The following is a 22456-nucleotide window of genomic DNA, read 5'->3' on the forward strand; positions in this document are numbered from 1 at the left end:
TCTGCACCAAACAAAGAAGCAGCTCTGCAAAGTTTGACCATCGCCTTGGCAACAGGGACGTGTGTGTGTGTGTGTGTGTGTGTGTTAGTGACCCAGCAACCAAACGCACAACACACTAATTATTCACCATAAATCACTGCTGGCCATTTAAAAACTATTAATCTAGTTTATTAGACTTAGTAGTTAATGTCCTAACAATATTTCACCAAGTTTTCCGGTTTAAATGTGTTGGATTATAACTGAACAATAAATGATCCTAAACAACTAAATAGTGTTTATTATTTAATCACTAAGTGCTAACATTATGTGTAATATGAATAAATATGATTATATTGTTCACAAAGCACTAAATTATATTTAACTAAATTACATTCATGCTTTACTGGGTTTTTAGCAAATATAAAAACATGAATCATGACGTGTGTGTGTGTGTGTGTGTGTGTGTAAATGTTCTGGTGTTACTGAAGCTGCTGTTATAAAAATGAATAAATGTGTTTAATAACCATTGTATTGTTACAGTGACGTTTTCCATGAGTGCATTCATCATTAAACAGATACAGTCATAGTGTTTTATTTACATTCCTTTCATCTTTGATTGACACGTTCACTAAGTGTGAATTTAACACTAAAAACAAACATAATGAGTTTCAGTTTGAAAATAAAAGTTTCAGAGACAGAACAACAATCACAGCCAAGCTAAGTGCGTACAGTAACAAGCTCCAGCATCTAAAGGGTTAACTACAGTAAATCATCAACCGCTTCTGCTGAACAATGGAGGTAAGCTTCATCAATAGCTACAGTACACAAACGCTCACCCACACACATTTGCTGGCATAAATATCATCAGAATAGAGAAAATATTTTTTTCAGTTCTGTTAAGTTCAAAAATAGTTTGGTTTTTTTAGCTAAAAACATGATGTAAGTAAAATTACAGCAAATGTATTGATTTTTTTCAATTTTACAGCGTAAAAATAGATCTTATGCTCTGATTTTCTACATTTTTGGTAAATCTACACATTGTTTTTTTAAAGTCAATATTAAACAAACAAACAAAAAAAAATTACAGAATAAACCAAACTATTATTTTAAGAGAGAAAAAGAGATTTTTCAAAATTGTGAAAAACAAGAACAATGGAAAAAAACAAACAAAAATAAAAACAAAAGTAGGATTTTTTTTCCTGATCCACATTAAACACATTTACTACCATCTCTATAAAGCACAACAACTGAACAACTGTTCTCAACATTATCTGCCACGTTTTCTCAAATATTAACACTTTCCTTCCATTAAATATTGTTTTCAATCCAGATGAATCAATATTTAGATATCCAGTACTCTTCTAACCAGTTACAGTTAAACATTCAAATACAATTGGAAACAATTAATTGAAATTACTGCGTGAACTAAACACACACAACTGAAAAACAATATATAAATAGTAAGCAATATTTGACAGGTTCTAAATTTAGTGCCCAGTGGTTTAGGACGCTGGCCTTGTAATCAGAAGGTTCCTGGTTCTAACCTCACCTGGGCCATCACTGTGGGATGTTGAGTAAGACCCTTCACCCCAAACAGCTCCAGGCGCTACCGACTGCTCCGCAGGGATTGGTTAAAATGCAGAGGACAAATTTCAATATAGGTGTAACAACATATATACATGACGAATAAAGGCTTAAAGCCCAGTTTAATTTAATTTAATCATCATTAAAATTAAGAGCTTCAGCAACTATAGAGTATAATACAACAAGAATAAATAGAAAGATTTAGGGTCAGCTTCACAGAAAGTTAGTAATTCACAGATCGTCCCAGTGTTACAAATCTCTGCGTCTCCAAGTGGTCGTACGACCAAAGCTAGCGCTGCTTTTCTTTATAATATTTTACACAAATATCTACATTTTCTTTTCTTTGTTGACTATTCTTTTCATCTGTAATATTTCTCAAGCCTCTGTAAGAGCGTAAACGCCCGTAAGGATTCACAGTTCATGGCTCGTGGAAGACGTTGTTATAGTGATGCAAAAAAAAGACCAAATCTTAGCTAAAACGAGCGGTAAGCGCTAAGCTAGGAAACATTTAGTTTCACTAAAAAGTGAAGTGTCAGTTTAAGCCCTTGTGAGATGATGTGAAAAACAGAACTAAGGGATGCTGGAATGTGCTAAATACACCCTCTAGTGTCGTAGAGGGTGTCTGCACATGATGTCAAAGGTCAACACTACAAGTAGCGTAATCTGTTATAGACAGTAATAAATGTTTTGTTATTACAAATAAAATTATGTATTTTAATGCATAACTGTGACCTCCCTAAGGAAGGGTAAGAAACACTTTATTAAAGGGAGAACATAAAAAGGGAGAGCAGTGTTATATCTGGGTGAGGGGGTAGGGGAACAGTGAAGAGGGAGTCAGGGTAGAAAATGTAAAGGATGGGGAAGAGCTGATTATTGTAAAGTGAGATGTGTATATTGTGTAGTTATAATCAATCCAGTCTGGTGACCAGTGTGAAGCTTAGGTATAATGGTGGTGTCTGTGGACAGAGGGAAGGAGTGAGTGGTAAAACCTAGAACAGGTATTTAGGATCAACATGTCTAAAGTTAAGCCCAGTTTTATCTACAGTCTAAGACATGTCAGTGTATCATAGACCAGTGTATGTGTAAGAACCACTACTGTAAACCTGAAGATACAGTCAGGCGAGCAGAAAGAGGAGGAGTCAATTCATGTTTTTCTTCTGATGCTGACGTGAGGAAAAATGAAAGTAACCCAAGGTTCCCAACCACCTACAGGCTTTTATTTTGAAAGGAAAAAAGCTACTTCCTCTTACTTCATAACCCTAAAAAGTTAACTCGTCTATGGCACAATGTGAAGATGATTAAAAGGCAGCACGTGCGGCTATGCTAACGTTAGCTCCTTCTCAGAATCAGAATCAGAAATGTTTTATTTGCCATGTACAGTTTTGAGGACAGTACAAGGAATTTGACTTGGTGGTTGGTGCACAAAACAAGCAACAAAAAGAAATAAAAGAAATAAAAACAACACAACAAAGAACAACCCAGCAACAATAATAATAATAATAATGATAAATATAAAGGATGAGGGATAAAGCAAACGCTTTTCACAGTTTGTCAGGATTTAACTTCCAATAATCCCAGATAATAAAAGGGAACTTTGAGGTTTTTCCACTCGTTGTGAATGTGAATAAAAATAGTTTCTTGGACGGATTGAGATGCTAACAAATGTGAATTGTTGGGGGGCAACGACAGTCTGTCTAAACTAGGAGCAAAAAATAAAAAGAAAAGGAATTTGATGACAGATTCTGTGTAAAATGGACTAGTGTTGCTTGGTTACCACAGCAACAGACGACACAGGAAGGGGGCGGGGAATATTAGGAAAATCAGAAAAGATTTGGAGAAGGGTTGAAACTGCACATATGTAAACATTTAGGATGATTGGTTCCAAACATTGGTTCCAACTAACGCCCTTTGACACTCGTTACTGAAAACCATGCACTGTTTGTAAACAGCGTAAATAAAGTGTGAACGCGATAAATGTGTAAGGCTGGGACGACTATTGTGACAAACATGAGAATAAATAAAGAACTCCTACCAAGCCTGTGCAAAACTTATGAGGTGATTATTAACTGTAGGTAGAACTAAAAGCTACATCAGCAGCGCTACTAGCATGTTTAGGTTTCAGTGTGAACGCCACACGCTTCATAAGAACTTTAATGTTGAGTGACCACAAAGACGTGACGGCTGGTCTCCGTTTGGGAAACGTTGGATCTGAAACATAAAGCACGACTTTATCTACTTCCTGTATTCGTCAGATCACGAAATGCAACCATGACTCCACTAACGCTGCGACCTGTTGTACGTACCGGTGTTCTAGTTAAACTGGTAATCATGTTATCTGGTGATTGTTTCAACGCTAGAGTTGCAAAACTTTTAATTATTAAGTTTAGTTAAATAATAATAAATATCCAACCATAGCTCGACTAATGCTAACGAGCTGTCTGTGTAACGGTGTTCTAGTTAAAGTGGTAATCGTGTTATTTGGTGATTCTGTCTGTTTAATCTTGTGTTGCAAAATTACATGAAAAAAAGCCAAAATGTTGTTGAAAAGTTGTTAAAAAATAGAGGTCGTATGTACGGGTGTTCCTGGTGATCATGTTATCTGATGATAGGTCAGTAGCTGTGATAATATATGATAAAACAGTGATGTTAAATTTGTAACCATGTTATTTGGTGACTATTGTACACTGAAGTTGACTCATATTAAACTAATTATTGATTAAAATGTTTTCATTATAGTTTATAAAAGCTGATTCTGATTTCAGACACTAGGTGGCGTGGGCGTACCGTGTAAATGTCATAAAACGACCCAATAAAAGATAATGTGAAAAAAAGTGATGAGGGCGTTTCCCAAAGGGAGACCAGTTGGAATCCAGTGGTTCGTGGTTCTGTTCTGGTGAAGGAGGCGGAGCCTTCAATCAAGACTTTACTCGTCATCATCAAGGGACAATCATGTCGTCATCATCACCGTCATCGTCATCGTCATCGTCACCGTCCCTGAAGAGGTGAAGGATAACAAAGGTCACATGACTTGTTCCTGATCACCATTTTCAGCCGCGACTTTATTAGTTGGCTTTGATCGTTTGCCAAAAGTTACGTTAAGGTTTCATTTATACAAACAACAGTTTTTTAGGAAATTTACTTTGATCTCCTCACATTTTTCAGGTTTCCTGAAACCTTTGATTGTTGTACATATCTATTATATTTGTATTATTAGGGCCTGAGCACAACAATGCGTAGGACTCTATTCTAATGCTCCTCTTTTATTATTATAAAAACGTACATATAATGTGAATCGTGAACTGAAATTGTTTATTTTTTGTCGCTATGGAGAATTTATCTGTAAGATTTTTCATTTAATAATGCAGTTCTATTGTAGTGACAGACTTTCATTTATTTATTTATTTTAAATAAACGTTTTTGGTTTTTTTGCCATTACTCGTCTGCTTATACGCACAATTCAGGTTTTTGTCGTAGCCGACATTTTCACGCAAGTTTGTTGCTCCACGATGTCTGGATCAGGACGTCCATAAAGAAGGTTTAAAAGAAGAAGAATGAATGTAATTCTGTGTACGTACATCTCCCTCATACACCACATGTTTCCAGCGTTGTTCCTCGAGCCTGTGGAGAAAATTACATCAGTAAACACTTTGAACTAAATATTTTGTTTGCCCCTCCCCTTTTTAATATTTAGTTGATTTCTTGAACATGAAAGATTTAAACAACCTGTCCTGTTGTTCAAAAACTTTTTAGTTTTAGTGGATTTTCAGAGTGTAGCTAATAAGATAAATATTTATTTATAAAGTACAGTTTAAAAACAAAACAAGGAATTTAACTTTAAATCTGAAGGCATTTTTTTTTTTTTACATCAAGGGCAAAAGAAAAACCAGAAAGACAAACATGCAACATGTGAAATTAACAACATTAGCATCAGTTGGCTAAATGCTAATGTAAACCACCTAAAGAAAATAAAATTAAAGCCGCAAGCGGCGTCATAGGGTCGGTAACCCAAGGTTGCCTATCCCAATGTTGGGGATTTGGGTTTGACCTCAGCAAAAACAGATATTGCATTTCAAATGCTTTAGGATTACCATTAGCTGTAACATTAACCTCGCATTAGCATTAGAATTGGGCTAACATTAGCAATAACCCTGCATTAGCCTAGCAATAGCATTAACTTTAACCTAGCAATAGCATTTACCTAGCATGAACCTGTCATTAATGTAGCATTAGCATTAACCTAGCAATGATACTGCAGTAGAACAGGAACAACCACTAAAACCAGTTATCCCTGTTTACACAGCAGTATTAGTTAAAACCAGTATAAAGACAAAACCAGTTAAAAATCATTCTCAGTGAATTTGATGCAAATCCATTGAAAAATAGCAAAGATACAGTATTTAAAATGTGATGGCGAGGAAATATCGAAGGATTTTCCTGTGACATTATAGGCCCCTCCCACTGACCACAGCCTGTTTTGTCTTCATCAGTGACCTGCTCCCATCGGTCCAGGTTCATCCAACACTATTTTGAGGTAATGTTCACATTGAGTCTTGTTTCTGTATCAAATATGAGGCAGTTTAAACTTTGTATATTAGTTATATACATTTTTATATTATGGCGTGCAGTGATGAATAGGCGTGGGCAAATGTCATTTGTGTGAATTTTGAGGTTGATCAAACTTTGTGTGTCAATTATGGATTTTTTTAAATTGTGGTGCGCTAACAAAAATTAGCATTGCAATTTTGCGGCAACGCCACGACTAAACCATTCTTGGGGTTAAAAATACATGTGGCGAATTTCATATGAATCAGTCGTATCAAATAATCAATTTCTTCAGCAGGCCTGAGGTGCGTGCAAAATTTTGTGAGACTTCGGGCATTCTCAGGGGGTCAAATTAGCTTGGTATAATCTTATACGTATATATCTATAAAAGCAAGGAATCTGTGTGAGACTTTCAACATGGCTGCTGCTCAGTTCAAAGGTGTTTGAACTGCAATGATACTGTAGATGAATTATTTCATAAAATTGTCTTAAATGCAGCTTTGCAGAACAGCTCAATGTTGACAGGTAGTCACAGTAATTCAAGATAAGTTGAAAGCTGCGTAGAATCTACAGGGGTGACTGTGGCCTTTAAAAACCACTTAATTGGGTCTAATAGCCTTAAAAACACCCTGTAAATATTGACCAGCAGGTGTCTTCAGTGAGCAACGTTTGTAACTAAGGTGAGTAATAATAATAATAAAATAAAAATAGGCTCTCACTTTATATATAGTTTATATTACAGTGCTACACATTATGCCCTGCACAGTTCATTTAGTCGACTAGCTACAGGTTAATCTGTTTATACGGCCACATTTCATCCCATTTCAGATCATGTTAGCTTTGTTCTTATTAATTTTTATACGCTAACTATGACATGAATAATAGACAATCAAAACTGTAAGGCCTTCTGTTGTCTTCTCATTTGCACTTTACCAAACCCTTCTGAGCTGTGACTCATGTTTTGGCCTGGAAAGTGTGTGTGTGTGTGTGTGTGTGTGTACAGTAGTAATGTTTATACTAAACAGCAGGTATGGCCATTGCTTGACAAATGTTACTGTTTAATGTACTGCCTTTGTTAAACCTAGAGGGTTTATTTCCTGTTCTAAATAAGCCGTCTCCTTGGCAACCTGAGTAGAGGCCATCCATGAAAAAGCTACTGAACCTCCCACTTTTCTATAGTGATACATACTTCCAACGGGCACTGTACTAGTAATAATAGTAAATTTAAGCACTTACAATAAGTTCCTATGTCCCATTCAGGGACTTCAGACTCTAATAAGCAATAACAAAAGATTATCACTAGTCGATAATGCTAATTATCCACACAATGAGTAGGTCACAGTCTCCCTGCTAATGCGAACGGTTGTATTATCAATATATTAAAAATGACCATTTTGAAGCATATTTTTTCCTTACCACAAGTTATAATAGAAGTGAGTTTAACAATATTTGATGACATATTTAATGCAGTAAATAAGTTGAACTAATATCGTCACAAGAAGACTTGATTAGGAGTTATCTCACCAACGATGATCTTAAAGATCTTCCACAGAAGTAGGAGGAGAAGGAGCCCCCCTACCAGGACAAGTATGGGAATCCAATACAGCCGCATGTAGTGCCCTAGGAAGAGAAACTGCTCATTAGTATAATCCAGGAGTTCTCAACCTTGGGGTCACAAAACACTGGCCATATTTGCTTATTTTTACCCTTTTTCTGCAACTACACCAAACACTACATTTTTGCTCCTTTTAATGTATTTTTGCTACATTTCTCTCATTTCTGACACTTCTACATCACATTTTAATGACTTTTCTACACATTTTTTCTACTTTCCAGACATGTTCATCACTTATAAACCATTTCTACCACTTTTACACCTAATGTTACATATGTTGATCCATTATTGTCACTTTTAACCTCTTTTCACCAGATTATCATTATTTTTGCCATTTTTAACCACATTCACCATTTATCATGCTCATTATTTACCAGTTTAAACTAATTGTACCAATATTAACAATTTTAACTCTTTTTACCACTGTTTTTATCTACTCTGATTTACAACTTTTAACCAATTTCTGTGGTTTTTAAAATACTTTTCCACCATTTTTGGTCACTTTGAACCATTTTATTAGTGATTAAAACCAGGATTTAATAATAATAAACGTTCCTGGATAACAGTGGATATTATTCAGATGAATAAATAAATGTGGTTATCACAGATTCATAGAACAATAGACCATCATTTTACTGACTTTATGGATGGACCCCAAAAATCTCTCCTTTATTCCCCCTTATAGATGGTCCTGTCTCCACATGACTGTTCTTCAATGTTCATGTCTGTGTTCAACCACCTTCAGCTACAGTGGGGGTCCCTGCTCTATGGGACCTTTATTTTGGAGGTCACGGTGTGAAAAGGTTGAGAACCACTGGTTTAAACACAGAAAATATATGTTGTTCCTAATGTGTCCACTGGATGGTGCTGTTAGTCAAAGGAACGACCATTATACATAAATAAATAAATACACAGACATAATATAATATGGTGGTCAGAGAAAATTGAAGCTTTGAGTATTTAAGTCACTAGTACTAGTTACTGATGGATAAGTCTACTAGTTGTGCTAGTTAAAACCAAACGTTCACTCGTAGTACTAGTAGACCTAATGGTAATTCAGTAGGAGGAATCAGAACCAAATCCAGCTCCCTGATTGGTTGGAATATTTTTTGAAAGCCAATGAAAAGCCTGAATCTGCTTTTCCCCGCCCCTATTAGCATATGATGCAAACTATTTGTGCTAATAAAGTGAAGAGTCTACTAGTAGTACTAGTGAGGCTATGGTCTTCACTAGTGAAGTGCACTAGTAATCCAAATGTCCTCCAAATGTGATGCTAGTAGCCTTTAGCTATGGTTGATACCAGCTTTCCTTAGCAGGACCACATGGGCCGGTTTTGGCCCATGACCCGTATGTTTGACACCACTTGGAGCTCACCTTGGTCAACGTTCAGGATGGTGTCGGTAAAGAAGGTGTCCGCTAAGCCTTCAGCCACACAGGAGTAGAGCCCCGCCTTCCTTGGACTGAAGGCTTTGAGCTGCAGGTCGCCCCACGCAGACACCTTCTTCACGTTCTCCTTCCAATCATCAGACACCATGAGTGAAGCGTCGCTGCTACTGTTCTGTGACAGGATGAGATGCTCATGGTGGAATGTCCAGGTGAAGCTGTGGAGCGTCTCATTGGAGTCTGGAATGCAGTGGATCCACGGGTCGACGCCGGGGGAAAGGAGGAGATCTAGAACGAACCAAACCAAAGTCAACACGTCACTCGCTCCTTTGAGACGTTATTATTGGCGACACTTTCTCTCAGGACTCTCAACGTGCTCCACGGTTACATTTTAACTAGTTTATGGAAAAAAAGATTCACGTCATCTTCATCTGTTAAATGTCACATGTCCAGCAATGCAACCTATTCCATGGGGCGAATCATCGTCAGATTTTTCCAGAAAAACTATGAATTTGTTGGAAAATGACACAAACATCCCAATTTGTAATCACATGACCATACCTCCGTGTTCTAGACACGGCTTTTTTTTTTTTTTTTTAAATCTACTATTTTATTATTTTGTGTGTCCACAGAACACAACATGTGAAATAAACCATCCAGTCGTTTGTTTGTGGTCTGTGTAAGTCTGATAACAGAGAAAATTGCTCCGTTTCAAATTTTCTACATTTGTGATGTCACAAGTTAAATCAGGAATTAGTGTTGCCAGATCAGATGAACAATTTCCAGCCCAATCACATCTTAGAACCCAAACCATGAATCTGGCAACAGTGTTTGTGACACAATGTGACTCAGCAGTTCTGACTGTCACCATGAATGGATTATTCCTGTAATCTCTACATGAGATGATGACAATAAAGCAACGTAGCAGCTCCGCTAAGTGTTTGAAGCTGCTGACTCAACTGTTTTTGCTGTTGCTGCATGGTAAATGGTAAATGGACTTGATTTATATAGAGCTTTATCACCACTGAAACAGTCTCAAAGCTCTTTACATATCAGCTCATTCACCCAATCACTCTCACATTCACACACCAGTGGGACAGGACTGACATGCAAGGCACTAGTCGACCACTGGGAGCAACTTAGGGTTCAGTGTCTTGCCCAAGGACACTTCGACACAGTCAGGTACTGGGATCGAACCCCCAACCTCTAAATCAGAAGACGACCCACTACCACCTGAGCCACGGTCACACGGTGCATACACTTCAAACACTGTTCACAATCACAATAAATATCCATGTGTTTTACTGTAATGTGCAGTTTTTTGGGCTGAAAACAATAAGAGTGTGTGAATAGCAAAAGAACGTCTCTAGTGATCAGCTGTTGTGTGGAGTCATCGTCTATAGACACGCCCACTCACACAGCCTGGTTTTAGAATTGGTCAGAAAGTGACTTTTCAGAGGCTAAAACTCCAGAAAACAGGTGAGTTTGGTAAAATAAAGCTTAAATACTATGTTGTTGGGGTTCTTTGAACAAATGGAGATGGTGAAAAATATCAGAATATGGACTTTAATGTAGGTGGAATCCATCAGTTGTTCTGTTGTTGCTGACTCAGCTACAGCTGAGCTAAGCTGGTGAAAGTTAAAAAGTATCTGAAGAAGGTTTGTCTCCATATTTATCATAATCCTGTGTGATATGAGTGGGAGGGGGGTGGGGCTAACTGATGTAGGCTAGTGCCATAGGCATGGGTGTGTGGAAATGTGGGTGGAGCTTACTGGTGATGACTGGTAAAGTTAATGTACCATCTGTTATTGAGTCAATGTCATGTTTTAAGATCAATAACCTTTTTGTTTTACTAATTCCTACTGGATATTCAGTCATGTGACCTATAGGCCTTTTCACACTCTTGCTCTGGTTCAGTTCTTCTGCATGAGGTCAAAGGTCAGAGGGATAAACTCTCCATGGCTGACGGTGTAGGAAGTGAGTCTGAGAGATTTACATTATTTTACCCGTTCTTTGAAAGATTTTTTGCGTAAATGTATTGGTCTCTGAGGCAGAAAGACCAAGTTAGCTGCTAAAGCTAATGCTGCTAAAGCTAATGCTGCTAAAGCTAATGCTGACTTTTCAAACTGTTTCAGGTGATGGCGTTACTCCAGTTCACTTATAAACCTGTCCATTGTGTGCACTTCCTCCAAATTTGTAAATGTATATAAAATAAAAGCTTAATAAAAATAATCATGGTTAGTGCAGGTAGACCTCATAAATGTACCTTTCCACAGTGAGAACTCAAACTGTCCTTTTCACACTCAGACATCTCTATTTACCATCAATAATAATAAATTTTATTTATAAACACTTTTCAAAAACTATAAGACATTTTACATTTAAAACAATTACACAAGTCAGAAAATTTACAAAAGTCAGAAAATTTATTTTTGATGTGTAGATCTTATGAATCATTTCTAGCAGCATATCCATGTGTTAAATCACTGTTTGGTTTTTCAGGCCCAAAGTGGAATTAAGTCCCCTGAGGTCTCACATGAACAAAATCTGACCCCCTGACCACGTTCACCCTGGTACCCCTGGTTTAACCACTGATATAATGTCATAAATCACAGGTTTGAAAATAAATCAAAGGAAAAGAGGTTACCATGGCTACCAGGAACTAAAGGTAAACTAAAGAACGTCACATAGAGAATGGTTGAATAATGTTAAATAATGTTGCTGCAATGAATTGTGGGTCATCATTATGTGGTGTATTTTGGTAAAGGATGCATCAGTGTTTCCTAGGCTAAAGGAGGTTATAAAGGAAGCATTGAGCTTCCTTTCCTTAGCCTAAAGAGAATTGGAATGCTCCTTATCATGGCCGCCACTTAAACACTTTCAGGGTTAAAGAAAAGTGGATAGGAAAGGAGATAGGAGGGAATATTAGGACGAACTCACTTCGTTGGGTCCATGTGCCCCTCTTCCATTCATGGTCCCTGCTGACGACACAGCTGACGGCGAGGTTTCCGTCCACTTCCTCTGAGTGTGGGAGGTCCAGGAAGCTCTGCACGCTGAACAGTCCGTCCAGGTCATGCTGCACCACCTCGGAATGGTTCACATTTTCCCAGGAAGGGTCGAGAAGCCACTCCAGCTGAAGCTTGGGATAGTTTTTCTTTGAGCGGCAGACGATCTGGTTCCTCTCTCTCCTGATGTCGATGTCCGTCACCGGCGCTACAAAACCATAGAAAACCAAAGAAAATGTGCAACTTCCGGTTTGAGCGCGGAAGTAGCACTTAGCACATTAGCTGCCATGCTTTGATAATCACTTCTTATTTATTTACTGTCCAACAGCTGACTTCTGATTCCTGTATGGATCCATAACGTCCACTGGTCACATCATGATCTCTAATCCAGACATTGAGTTATTCATTCTATAAATTGATCCTCCACTGTTTTTACAATGTGTCCTAAAATCTTCTAAATGTCCTTATTAGCAGATTTATGTCTAACAAAACACATCATTATGCATCATATCATTGAGGAGCTTTTTAATAATAACTTGTGCTGATTTTAGTTTCTCTAAAAAACAGAAAAGTTAAAGATGTAAACCTGTTGTTTACAGAGAGAATTAAAACAGTTGTGACCACAGGGGGCGACAGTTCCAACTCTGAGGTTTGATAGTAGACAATGAAGCAGAGAGGAGGAGCTCTCCTAAGGGACCTTTACTCTCCCTTAAGCAAGTTTTGAAGTTAGCGAGTAAATGACAGACTTAAAATGGACAATCTGTGTCGTCTTAGATTAGTCATGTGATCAGGAGGCACCAGCACGTCCGTTGACTCCTAAGGGTTAATGATTCTCAGGTTTAACTCATGTTAATTAGTTTATCATTCATTTGTAATTAGTTTGTGAATAACTCGATTAATTTAGTGAATAAGTCAACATTAATTCCAGATTAGTTTGTAATTACGCCACAATGAACTTGTGATTACTTTATGTCACATATAACTCATGTTTATGTTATAATTAACTCACAATTATATAGATATATATATGTGATAAACACTATAATGAATGATAAATACTATGTTAATGTGATCCTTAGGTGCATTCAAACAGTGGTTTCCAACCTTTTTTGGATTATGACCCCATCTTGACAACAATTTATGGTGACCCCAAAGACATTTTAGTAGTAGATCATGTTTGTTACAAATACAGGTTCCAGGATTAGTGACAAGTTGCCAGCTCAGATGTATTTTTTACCCCATTTTAGTTGAACTAGATTTATAATTGACAAAGTGAAAGTATAGAATACAGTCGTACAGTTGTGAATACAGTTTTAAAATTTTTTTTTAATTTTTTCAGAAATTTCAGATAACCCCATTTTAACCCCACATTACACTTACTAAAGAGGTCTAATGTAATTTAAAGGATGATAGAACAGGATGTATAGTGACTACTGTGGTTAGCGTTAATCGGCTGATTAGTTACTGTAACTACAGGATCATAACTACATGGATTATACTTATCTTTCATACATTAATTATAGAAATACATCCCATGGGTCTCTTGCGTGCACTGCACCCCTGTTTGTGTTTCACTTTGTCTTGTTACCCGTGTGCTGATCTGATGTTGACATTGACAGTTGTTTATTAATAAAATCGGTGCGTACCACTATAACAAATGTACATATGTCATTTCTTTGAGAAAAAATGAGTTTTCCACTGTTGGGTCAGACTCAGACAATAAAATACTTCCTGATCCACGTTCTAACTGAGTAATTTATTTACTCTCCGTTCATGTGACTGTTTACTGTAAGACCTGTGCACATGCCTCTGCGTACGTCTGTGGAACCAAACATTAGTTTAGTCCACTGTGTTTGTCTTCTTTCAGTCTGTAAGACTTCTCATATTTCTTTATTTACAGTAATGGGACGCCTCATTTGACGTCACGTCTGCAGAACTGCGTAGGAATGTGTACCTAGACCAGCAGAACACGTATCACACCATGTGTTCAAGGCAACAGGTAGAAATGTGTGTCGACTTGTTTTCTTGGTTTAGAATGCTTCATCAACCATTAGCATTAAAAAACTTAAAATTCATGTTTATTTTTTCACAAATCCTGCTTTATGCCCCTTTAACAGTGAGATTTGTGCACGTGTGCTCGTTGAAGCGTGCACTGCCTGTAGCTGGAAGCAGAAACACTCAACGTCAGGGATGGAGAACCCAACCTGGCAACACAGCTTCTTACCTTTCACTGTGAGGTTGAGGAAGCAGTGGCTGAACTGGTCTAAATGGTTCCTGGCCTGGCTGAGGTACACAGACTCAGAGTGGACCCCAGGCTCCATCAGACACAGGTCAGACACCAGACCATGTTCAGACTCCCCGTAGCTGCTCACAGACAGCTTCCCCCTGTAGTCAGGGTGGATGAACGTCTCTCCGTCACCGTGGTCTCCATAAAGACGTGGATAGGAACCAGAATTCTTCACCCAGTTCAGGTCAGTGATGCCTGATAAACGATGTGTGCACGTGAGGTGGCACGGACGCCCCAGGTCACATATGACGCTCTGCATGTTGGGTCCCACGGCCAACATCAGTGCTGTGACCAGAACATGAAAAAAAGAGTTAAAAAACAACAATTGAACAACAACATGAAAAATAAACGATTAACTAACTAAAAACCAGTGGAGGGAGAAAGAGCTTTGAACTGAAAACGTTCCCATTGGATGATGAACTTTGTTCTACTAAAAGCTGCTTCCTATCTGACCCGTGTCCATAGAAGAGCCTTTTCTGCACAGGAAACCCATGGAAAAGGTTTGATTCATGTTCTAAAAGTTCTAAAAAAAAAAAAAAGAAATAGGAGACAATATGTTGACTTCGAACAAAACATATCAACATGCCAAACCATATAATGTGGTGTGCCACAGGGTTCGGTATTAGGGCCAAAACTGTTCATTCTATATATAAACGACATTTTCAAAGTCTCAAGTTGCAACGAGATGGAACTTATCAACTGGTCATTGAACACAATCGACACAATCTTCACAAACAGAAGAACTACAACACGAACCAGCGTGTCCAAAAGAGACATACCCGAGTGGTTATGTCATGATGGAAAGGGAAAATGCTGTGCCTCTCAATCCTCTCAGTGGAAGATGTAGACGACCTCTACCTGTTAGGGGTCATGATCATTGGCCTGCTAATGACGGGGGTATGTGCCTTTCTAATCCTTCGTATGCTAAGAAAACTTTCTGAAGATATCAAGTACTTCAAAAGAAGATGAACTTTTCTTTTGAACTGGAGGAACGCAAACAACGTCTGGGAATGAAATCTACAGGGAACAAGGCCGACACGAACAACGATAGAGAGGAGGAGGAATAAAGAAAGACAACACTGACTACAGATGAGAATAAATCCAACACAAAAAGGACAAAAAAAAAAAAAAAAAAAAATGAAATTGTGTTCAGAACAACATAAGAATGTTTGACCAGAGAGACAAGCTTTGATATAAAATTTCTGTGTTCAAAACAGGGGGCGGGACTTAGATAAGCTAACTGCTTCTCTCGTCTCCTTTTTCGGCATGTACAAAATAAAAAAAAAGTGAATGTAACCATGTTAATAATAATAATAATATAATAATTAAAAAATAAAAAAAGCATCATAAGCAAAGTGATGGAGCACATGTGGGGCACAGCTGTGTGAGAGGCTTCAACACAAAATAGGATAAAGTCAGATATGAGGAACAATCTACACACTGATACTGAGGAGGACCTCATCAGAACCAGCATCAAGGGCCACAACTGATGCACTATGACACCAGGCCAGATGTTCAGCTGTGGTTCTCCCAGAGAAAGAGGGTTAGGAGACCCCACTATCAGAGCTGGACCCTCTGAATTTAATACCATGGGCTCAAACAATGCAGATGCTAAGTTAGTTATGCTACTGTTAACTTAATTCATTGTTACATCTTCTTTTAAAATGATATAAAATGCAGAAAAACTTAATATTGTCACTAAAACATTAAACAAATTTATCTCTCGAATCACTTTCCATTTTTACTTCATATAAAACTATGGAACACCAGTTAAGTCAACTATTCATCAGCATGTATGTCTATGATGTACAGTGTGGGGCCAACTGAGAAGTTTAGTGTAGAGCCCTGTGTAATGACAATAAAATGTAAATATTTATCTGACAGACTAAACCTTCACTCACATGTTTTGGGACAATATTACACAATAACAGTTCATAAAAGAAAACATATAACAGTCTATTAAGCATGTTTGACATGTAAATATGAAAAGACCATGAAATGGGATGAAAAACCAGAGGCTAAAATAATACAAGTTTGTTATGCTCAATTATTTTTACATATTATACTACATAAGCTAATTCCCTTCAAAAGAAAAGCTCATTTTCCTTTTTCTAAATTTAAAATCCACAGTTTATTTATTTTTGCATTCATCTGTGATACCCTGAAAACAGGTCCTGCTTTTGTGACCTGGCCCACGTGTTGAGAACCTCTGCTTTAAACTAAATTAAATTAAGATAAATAAATAAATAATAAAAGGACAAAAAAGCATGACAAATCAAACAATCAGGGCAGAGTAAAATTAATGATTAAACTGCAAGAAAATAAATTAAAAAAGCTGAGTAAATGTAGGAGTGTGTGAACAATAATAAGACATGCAGATAAAAGTTAAAACAAATTAAAAACAGATAAATACAAACATGTTTCCAAAAGCTTTTGTTTTTTTAAAAAGAAGGAGAGTGTAACCTGAGAAGGTTAAACATGCAGCCACAGACGATGAGTCATGATCACAGCCTAACGTTAAACTTTATCACTGTGCAGCTCAACTTGGAGCTAAAATGTTTTATTATTAAGATACAGAGATTGCAAACATGTGTTTTAGATTAAATGATAAGAATTTCATTAATTTAACTGGTTAAATTACTTAATTAAACCCTAACACGTGCAGTCAGGGTTCAGAGACTGGTTCTACAGCTCACAGTGATGACTAGGTGGGATTAGAACCAGTGACCACCACTACTCCACCTCTGCACATGTGACTTTCAAGGTCATTCCTCAGATGCTTTCACAGTTCTACATGTCTACATGTCTATAGTTCTACATGTCTACATGTCTACAGTTCTACATGTCTACAGTTCTACATGTCTACAGTTCTACATGTCTGCATGTCTACAGCTCTACATGTCTACAGCTCTACATGTCTACAGTTCTACATGTCTACAGTTCTACATGTCTACAGTTCTACATGTCTACAGTTCTACATGTCTACATGTCTATAGTTCTACATGTCTACAGTTCTACATGTCTACAGTTCTACATGTCTACAGTTCTACATGTCTACAGTTCTACATGTCTACAGTTCTACATGTCTACAGTTCTACATGTCTACATGTCTATAGTTCTACATGTCTACAGTTCTACATGTCTACAGTTCTACATGTCTACAGTTCTACATGTCTACAGTTCTACATGTCTATAGTTCTACATGTCTACAGTTCTACATGTCTACAGTTCTACATGTCTACATGTCTATAGTACTATATGTCTATAGTACTATATGTCTATAGTACTACTAGGTTTCGGGTGTAGTCTGGTGACATGGGCGTGTCCGCGCATCTTCACAAAGGTGAGTACCGGTAGTCACGTGGACTAACGGGTTAAGGGTTGACCCTAACGGTTAACCGACCGTGTTTATTAAAGAAGATGAATAAAGTTTGTTCTCACCTCCGCTAACACACGAACACACTCCGACACAGATAGCTGCTAGCTTACTCCATGACATTCCCATTGCTCCGTGTGTAGCAGGGGGAGTGGCTCAGGATGGAGCAACGTGTCAATATATAGGGAGGGGGCGGAGCTTTTTAACCGCCGGAAATCACGCGCTCGCTCTTCTGTTTTTTTTTTTTCTTTCTTTTTTTTTCTTCTTTCTTTCTTTTGGCTACTCAGTTATTATTATTAATATTATTATTTAGATCAACAATGCAGGCATTAAAAGTGATTCACTTAAAACATCATAAACCTAATTATTAACTGTTCTGTAATCCTAGTCAATATCGTGATGTTTAAACCCCAAATTCCGAGGTGTCGTAAATGCATCACGTGGAGAGAAGAGGAAGCGAATCTTAATTTCTTTCAGGTTTAGCTTTAATTCCACCTCTTGTATTTTATAGTTTTTATTTTAAATACACCTTAAATAATAACATGTGCACACGTTTGCTTTCATCACTTTATGATGAAACACTTTATGATGAAACACTTTATGATGAAACACTTTATGATGAAACACTTTATGATGACACAGCTCCTTTAATGTCTAACTACGACCCCTGCTGGAAGGAATGTGTGACACGTTTTTATTTAATCAGTTCAAGGTCAAATATTAAACAGTTTACTTTATGTGAGCCGCAGATTATAGGGTGTGAAATTATTAATTTAATCATTATTGTACCATAGTTTGCACTTCCATGTGTAAATATATTATGTAATAATTTATATATAATCTGAGAATATCAACAAAATAATTAATAGATCATCATCAACTCCTGCAGGAGCTGATGATGGATGAATGATGGATGATGGATAATGGATGGATGGATGGATGAATGGATGATGACAGATGATGGATGACGGATGATGGATGATGAATGATGGATGGATGATGGCTGGATGTATGGATGGATGACAGATGATGAATGATGGATGATGGATGGATGGATGGATGATGGATGGATGTATAAATGAGAACATGGCAGTAATAATAAAACTGTTTATTATCTAGTTCCTCCGTGAGGAACAGATCTATTCTTCATACATCTGTGACAAAGGACAGGAACTGATCTATGTGGTAATAAAGTTAACACTTTTCTATTCCACGACTTCCTGTGAAGAAGGAAACCCTTCAGAATAAAAGTCCTTCCTGTGGTGACGTTGGACTTCCGTGTCTCCTCCAGGTTATTGATCAACTTTCATCATCTTTGATCTTCTTCAGGTCTACGTGGGCGTGGCCTCACCAGGATCCAGATCAGAGTCTTCGTTTAATTGGAGCAGAGGAACGCTGCTGCCCGATTGGTCAGCGGTTAACAAGGCTCCGCCCCTGGAGAAAGCTACTCTTCTTCTGGGACCTCTGTGGACAAGGGGGAGGAGTCAGACTCTAACAGAGAAACAATAATCAATACTTTCATTTACCGTTCACATTCTATAGGAAACATATAGATTTATATCTATTGGACTGATCTACATTAATCAGCTGATAAACCCCACGTACGTCAATTAATTAATTAATTAATTAATTAATTAATTAATTAATTAATTAATTGATGTATTCTGTGGTGATGACGAGAGCCTGAGTCCCTCTTATTCTGACAACAACATTTTCCTCAGAATACCAGTAGTGATAACATTTTTTAATTATTTTATTTTGTAAATAATGAATTAAACAGTATTTAGCAAAAATAATTCACATCCTTTTTTGGATCGTGACCTCATTTTTATATTAAAAATTTCATGTGGCCCCAAAGTCAGTTTTTTCTTTGTTTTTCCTTTATTTTACTGTGTCACAGAGCAGCCATAATTACTCAGATATATATATGTAGTTTATAGAATACAGTTAAGATTGTGTCTTGTTTTAAATCTAAAGAATATATTTTTAATCAGCAATTATTTTATATTTATTTCAGTCGACCCCATTTAAATTCCTGACAACCCCACATAGGGTCACAACCCCAAGGTTGAAAAACACTGATTTAGTGGCTCCAGAATAGATTTATTTCTGTAGTTTTTATCATTTCTGGTTATCTCCATCCTAGTGTGGACCAAGACTTCATGTTCTAATCAAGATCATATCCATCATCATTATAATGATTAGCATTTTTAACTGAAAATAAACAATATAAAACACATTTTTTTCATGCTCACATTTTTTAATTTTCCACTGTCTCTCAGTCAAGTACCCCCTGTAGTGCCAGCACGTACCCCTATTTGAGAAACACTGCTGTAGATCATATAAATATGAATAAATTCTACCTTCTGATCTGTATGAACGCAGCATCAGAGACACAGAGTGTACCCAGAATGAGATGTATGAATATAAACACGTGTGTGCTGTAATTAAGTCACACTATGCTTATATATACTGTATTTATAGATAGATATATATCCAACTTCGTAGTACAGGCCCATTGTGTCTTTTTGTGTTTGTTCAGTTTTTATATTTTTAAAACGTCTTTAAAATGTGTTTTCAGAGTAAATTTCTGTCTTTTTTTGTTGTCATATTGTATGTTGTTTTAGTCCATCCATCCATCCATCCATCCATCCTGCACACAGAAAGAACCCGTGTCTACCCCATATTTCATGTGTGTGAGAAACATAGGCCTTAAAGGATGTTTTATGTTTTATTCCTGAGTGACAAAAATAGACATTATGTGTTGAAATGTATTCTGGTCAAAGTTAAAGTAGTGATTCTCCTTCTCAGTGAAAATGATGATGTCGTGGTTACGGCCCATAAGATATAAATATTTATATAACCAGCTTCACCTCCAGCCAACCACAAACCCTGGTGGAAAACCACACTGATGTCCTCAAAGACACTCACTGTGGGCGTGGGCTCAGGTGGGATCCCCTCGGTCCTGTTGGAGATACACAACATTTCATCAGTGCAACAAAGGACACACACACACACACACACACACACACACACACACACACACACACACACACACACACACACACACACACACACCTTTCTTCCTGAGGATGTACATGGCTACACCAACGACTCCTGCTACTCCCAACGCCACCGCCGCCCGTCCCACCCTGCCTCCTGTAGATGTTGAATTCGCAGAGTTGGACAGAGTGACGTTGAAGACAGTGGTTGGTGTTACAACGTCTGAACTACACACTGCACCTGACAACACAACAAACAACACAACACAGCTTCAATGGCAGCGCAGCACTCATAAGTACTGCCTCAACCGCTGGTTCTCAACCTGTGACCCCCAAAATAAAGGTCCCATAGAGCAGGGACCCCCACTGTAGCTGAAGGTGGTTAAACACAGACATGAACATTGAAGAACAGTCATGTGGAGACAGGACCATCTATAAGGGGAATAAAGGAGAGATTTTTAGGGTCCATCCATAAAGTCAGTAAAATGATGGTCTATTGTTCAAAAGCACAGAAATTGGTTAAAAGTTTTAAATTAGAGTGGGCAAAAACAGAGCTGTAAAAATGGTTCAAAGTGTCAATATTAGAACAATTAGTTTAAACTGGTAAATAATGGACATGATAAATGATGAATGTGGTTAAATTAGCAAAAATAATCATGAAATCTGGTGAAAAGAGGTTAAAAGTGACAATAATGTGTCAATATATGTGACATTAGGTGTAAAAGTGGTAGAAATGGTTTATAAGTGATGAAAATGTCTGGAAAGTGGAAAAAATGTGTAGAAAAGTCATTAAAATGTGATGTAGAAGTGTCAGAAATGGGAAAAATGTAGCAAAAATACATTAAAAGGAGCAAAAATATGGCAAAAAAATGTGATAAAATTAGATTAAAATATTGTGAGTTTGATGTAGTTGCAGAAAAAGAGTAAAAATAAGCAAAAATTGGTTCAAATTGTTAAAAAATATTTTTAGTTTATTGAAGGCATCTGGCGATGCCCTCCCAGTGTTTCATGGCCCTAAATGGGGTCCTGACCCCAAGGTTGGGAACCCCTGGTCTACAGGAACAAAAAAACTAGTTCAAAGAGTAGCTACAACTCTTATTGTTCTTGGTTTTATTAGTCAAAGTGTTGGGAAATTAGCTTATTAGCTAACTGTGCTAACATTAGCCTTTTAACTAGTTTGTTACAGCAGTGCTAGCCTTTGGCTTACTCTGGAACATTAGCCTTAAGGCTAACATTAGCCCTTTGGCTAACTCTACAGAAATATGTTATTAAACTTAAATACAATATCAGGGCCATAAAAGACTATTATTATTATAATAAACACTGATGTTCATCACTGATCCAAACCAATAAAAGAAAACACGTGGATGTAATTAAAACCAAGTTAGAAGTTTGAAAAAAGCTCTTTGTATCTGCAGTGAAACGCTAACATTAGAGCTGGTGTCATTAAATCTGTAGATAATGTTTCAGTGCAGGAATGTTTCCTAACTGGATAAACCACACAGCTGTGACTACGGGACTTTATTTATCTTATGATCACTGACAGATGGAGTGATTATGGATTTATCTCCATCAGACTCAGTGTTGTAGCTACTTTATGAGGTCCAGTCACTGCTCCAACATAATCACACACAGACGTTCCTTCACTTCCAAACACCATAAAATGTTGGACTTCAGTGAACG

At 37.3% G+C, this 22456-nt stretch overlaps 1 protein-coding gene across 2 annotated transcripts; it reads right to left on the minus strand.

Annotated features, from left to right (window-relative positions):
• Window positions 1–555: 555 nt before the first annotated feature.
• Window positions 556–17922, minus strand: LOC114453973 (uncharacterized). 2 transcript variants are annotated; one of them, XM_028434031.1, is made up of 7 exons: window positions 17837–17922; window positions 14333–14680; window positions 12044–12316; window positions 9095–9391; window positions 7630–7725; window positions 5139–5181; window positions 556–4557 (listed from the first exon to the last, which is right to left on the minus strand). In XM_028434031.1, exons 1-7 carry the CDS (start codon window positions 17898–17900, stop codon window positions 4500–4502), a joined length of 1179 nt encoding a protein of 392 aa, XP_028289832.1. In that variant the 5' UTR covers window positions 17901–17922; the 3' UTR covers window positions 556–4499. The 2 variants fall into 2 exon arrangements, with proteins under 2 accessions (XP_028289832.1, XP_028289831.1); XM_028434030.1 differs by having other exon boundaries at window positions 556–4560; window positions 5136–5181.
• Between the last annotated feature and the right edge of the window lie 4534 nt (window positions 17923–22456).

Source organism: Gouania willdenowi, chromosome 20 (genome assembly GCF_900634775.1).
Source record: "Gouania willdenowi chromosome 20, fGouWil2.1, whole genome shotgun sequence".
Lineage (NCBI taxonomy): Eukaryota > Metazoa > Chordata > Actinopteri > Blenniiformes > Gobiesocidae > Gouania > Gouania willdenowi.